This window comes from Diprion similis, chromosome 9 (genome assembly GCF_021155765.1).
Source record: "Diprion similis isolate iyDipSimi1 chromosome 9, iyDipSimi1.1, whole genome shotgun sequence".
NCBI classification, from domain to species: Eukaryota; Metazoa; Arthropoda; class Insecta; order Hymenoptera; family Diprionidae; genus Diprion; species Diprion similis.
The window spans coordinates 1,878,737-1,881,249 of NC_060113.1; the positions used below are offsets into that span (position 1 = coordinate 1,878,737).

Genomic DNA, 2,513 nt, shown 5'->3' on the forward strand with positions numbered 1-2,513 from the left:
AGAATTTTTTATTTTGTTCAAAATTGTTTCTTCGATTTTCTCAACTTCTAAACGATACCCTGATTTTTTTCAAATTTTTTATTCAATTGGTTGATTATTTATAAATATCGAAAGTGATTTTGACAAGGACCTTTTTTTTAAATATCCAAAAACACGATCTTTTCAAAATCAGTTAAAACATCTGTAAACAATCGAGCGGTTGAATAAAAAAAATGTGAAAAAATTTAGGGTAACGTTTAAGAGTCGGAACAATTGCAAAAAACTTTCTAAACAAAATAAAAAATGGCGAGGATCATTCGAATCGCATAATTGTGCGAATAAGTTTCTTTTACCTTTTTAAGTAAAACTAGCCGAGTAATCGAAAAACGCGTAGTAATGTTATCTTAATAAATATCCTTAATTCTCGCGTTTGGCTGACAACAACAGTTAAAAGTTTTGTGGATTTGCATGCACGGATTAAAATCGACGTCCAACGTGTTAAAATCGAGCACCAAATTCCCCGTCCAGATTAAATAACACTCAACGTTTTTTCGGGCGATAACAGTTAAAACTTCCGGACAGGTGAACGAGGTTCTCGTTCACAAAGCCAAAGATTAATCCGCAAAAACAGCCCCAATTCGGTTGATCCAGTTTACAAGCTAAAAAAATTGGGGAAATACTTTATGTTTTTGGATCGAAGGTGCCAGATTTTCTCTTATTTAAACAGGATGAGGTTAAGTCCAAGCGTAAGTTGAGAATAATTGCTGTCGCATCGATATCATCTCGTGTGGATAATTATCGGGTTCATATTCGAAACGATTTATTAAGGCGATTTGGTACAGGTAACGAAATACTGTTGTTCGACGATATATTCCTCAGAGCAAGGATCAAGCTTTCGGATCTATGCTCGTCCGGCGAACCAAGCGGTGTTCCATGCGATCGATCGATGATCTCGGAAAGCTGTTGGCCACAAATTTCCTCACCGCATCGACGAGGGCAGCTAGATTATAGAATTCGTACTTTGCTGTGAAGGTAAAAAAGGAGGAGTTTAATTACACAGAAAACTCGTAACGCCCCGAAGATGCACTTACTCAGCAGGTCTCTCAGCTGCGCGAGCTTCTGCATCAAATAAGTTTTAAAATCTTCAAATAACGATTCGGTCGTCTTGGTCAGGATTTTCACCTCCTGTCTTAGGCCCCTGCTCCACGGGTCGATAATGGTCTCCAAATTGTTGCTAAAACCGAATATCCGTTGCTCAGGTTTCGTTTCATCCATCGTCGACGGATCTTTGTCATCGTCGACGACCTTCCCTCTTCTCGACTGCGAATTTATTTTGTACTCAGCTGTGGCAGAAATCGGATCGATTTTATGGACGTAATTATAAATCAGCCGAGAGGACTCCTCGTTTTATTGGCCAGTATGCAATCCGTAAAAAATTGCATTGAATTCACATTAACTACCATATAGTTAGCGTTAACTTTACTCTTATTTTCTTCTAACTATACTTGATTGTAATTCAATCTTGCCAATAATGGCTTGTCAAGGCATAACGAATAAATCGCATATCTCGTTACATTGTTTATTATGTTACACTTATTCTCTGTGCAAATTTAATGTATGTTTGTACTTATAATCAATAAAATACGGTTCTAATCAAAGCCAACAGAACTTTGTAGCTGTTTTTATTTGTATCTAAATTTGCGCCGTTTCTTAACTCCTAAGATTCTTCAAAATTATTTTATTAAAAAACGCACAAGCAACTATTCACTTCTCTTTCTCAGTAGAAAATTTACGACGTAAGAAAACTTTGAAGAACCGAAGAAAGCAAATAAAATTCACGCTTCTTCTTCTCCCTTCCGGAAAGAGCAGATGATATTGTTTAGCACAACGTACCTTTGGCTTGGGACAGGACGACGCATAGAGCGATGGTAGCGAATAAGATCTTCATTGTTGGGGATGGGAAAAGGGGGAAAAGGGGGAAAAAGGAAGAAGGAAAGAACGAAGGTACGAATCCCTTTTCTCGAATTCGACGCGTTTCCGGTATTGTATACTCGGTTCATCCGGTCCCTCGCTATTATCGTTATTTATAGACGGATGCTTGTTTATCGTTGCGTAATAAATCAGGCACGTCCGGTTGTCGATGCAGTTGATTACGTGGGTTTCAAATGTCGCACTGCAGACTACGCCGCGAGTCGAATACGCCGGTCTTTTAATATGTTTATGCATCTGACGATTCGGTTTATAGCTGATAGCCGATTTCTGATTATCCAAGCAATATAACTAATTGCCAATAGAAATTATTCCGGCCTATTAATCGTTTGCATTATGCGATTATACTTTCCAACTCGTGGGCAGGCCAATTTTTTCGCGCGTTATCACGCAGTTGTAAAAATTATTTAATCGTTCATTTCAAACTTCACGTCCACAGCTCGTAACTACCTACGGAAGAAGTATACGTACGCATTAAACAGAAAAGAAAATGGCGCATGTTTATGATGGGAGATAAAAATCAATGTACAATATTTTTTTTTTTT

The 2,513-nt window shown here is 37.8% G+C and overlaps 1 protein-coding gene across 1 annotated transcript; it reads right to left on the reverse strand.

The window, feature by feature from the left end:
- Positions 1-772: 772 nt before the first annotated feature.
- LOC124410304 lies at positions 773-2,195 on the reverse strand. Its single transcript, XM_046888562.1, has 3 exons — positions 1,873-2,195; positions 1,071-1,322; positions 773-1,003 (listed from the first exon to the last, which is right to left on the reverse strand). The coding sequence occupies exons 1-3, from the start codon at positions 1,925-1,927 to the stop codon at positions 867-869; spliced, it is 444 nt and encodes a 147-aa protein (XP_046744518.1). The 5' UTR covers positions 1,928-2,195; the 3' UTR covers positions 773-866.
- Between the last annotated feature and the right edge of the window lie 318 nt (positions 2,196-2,513).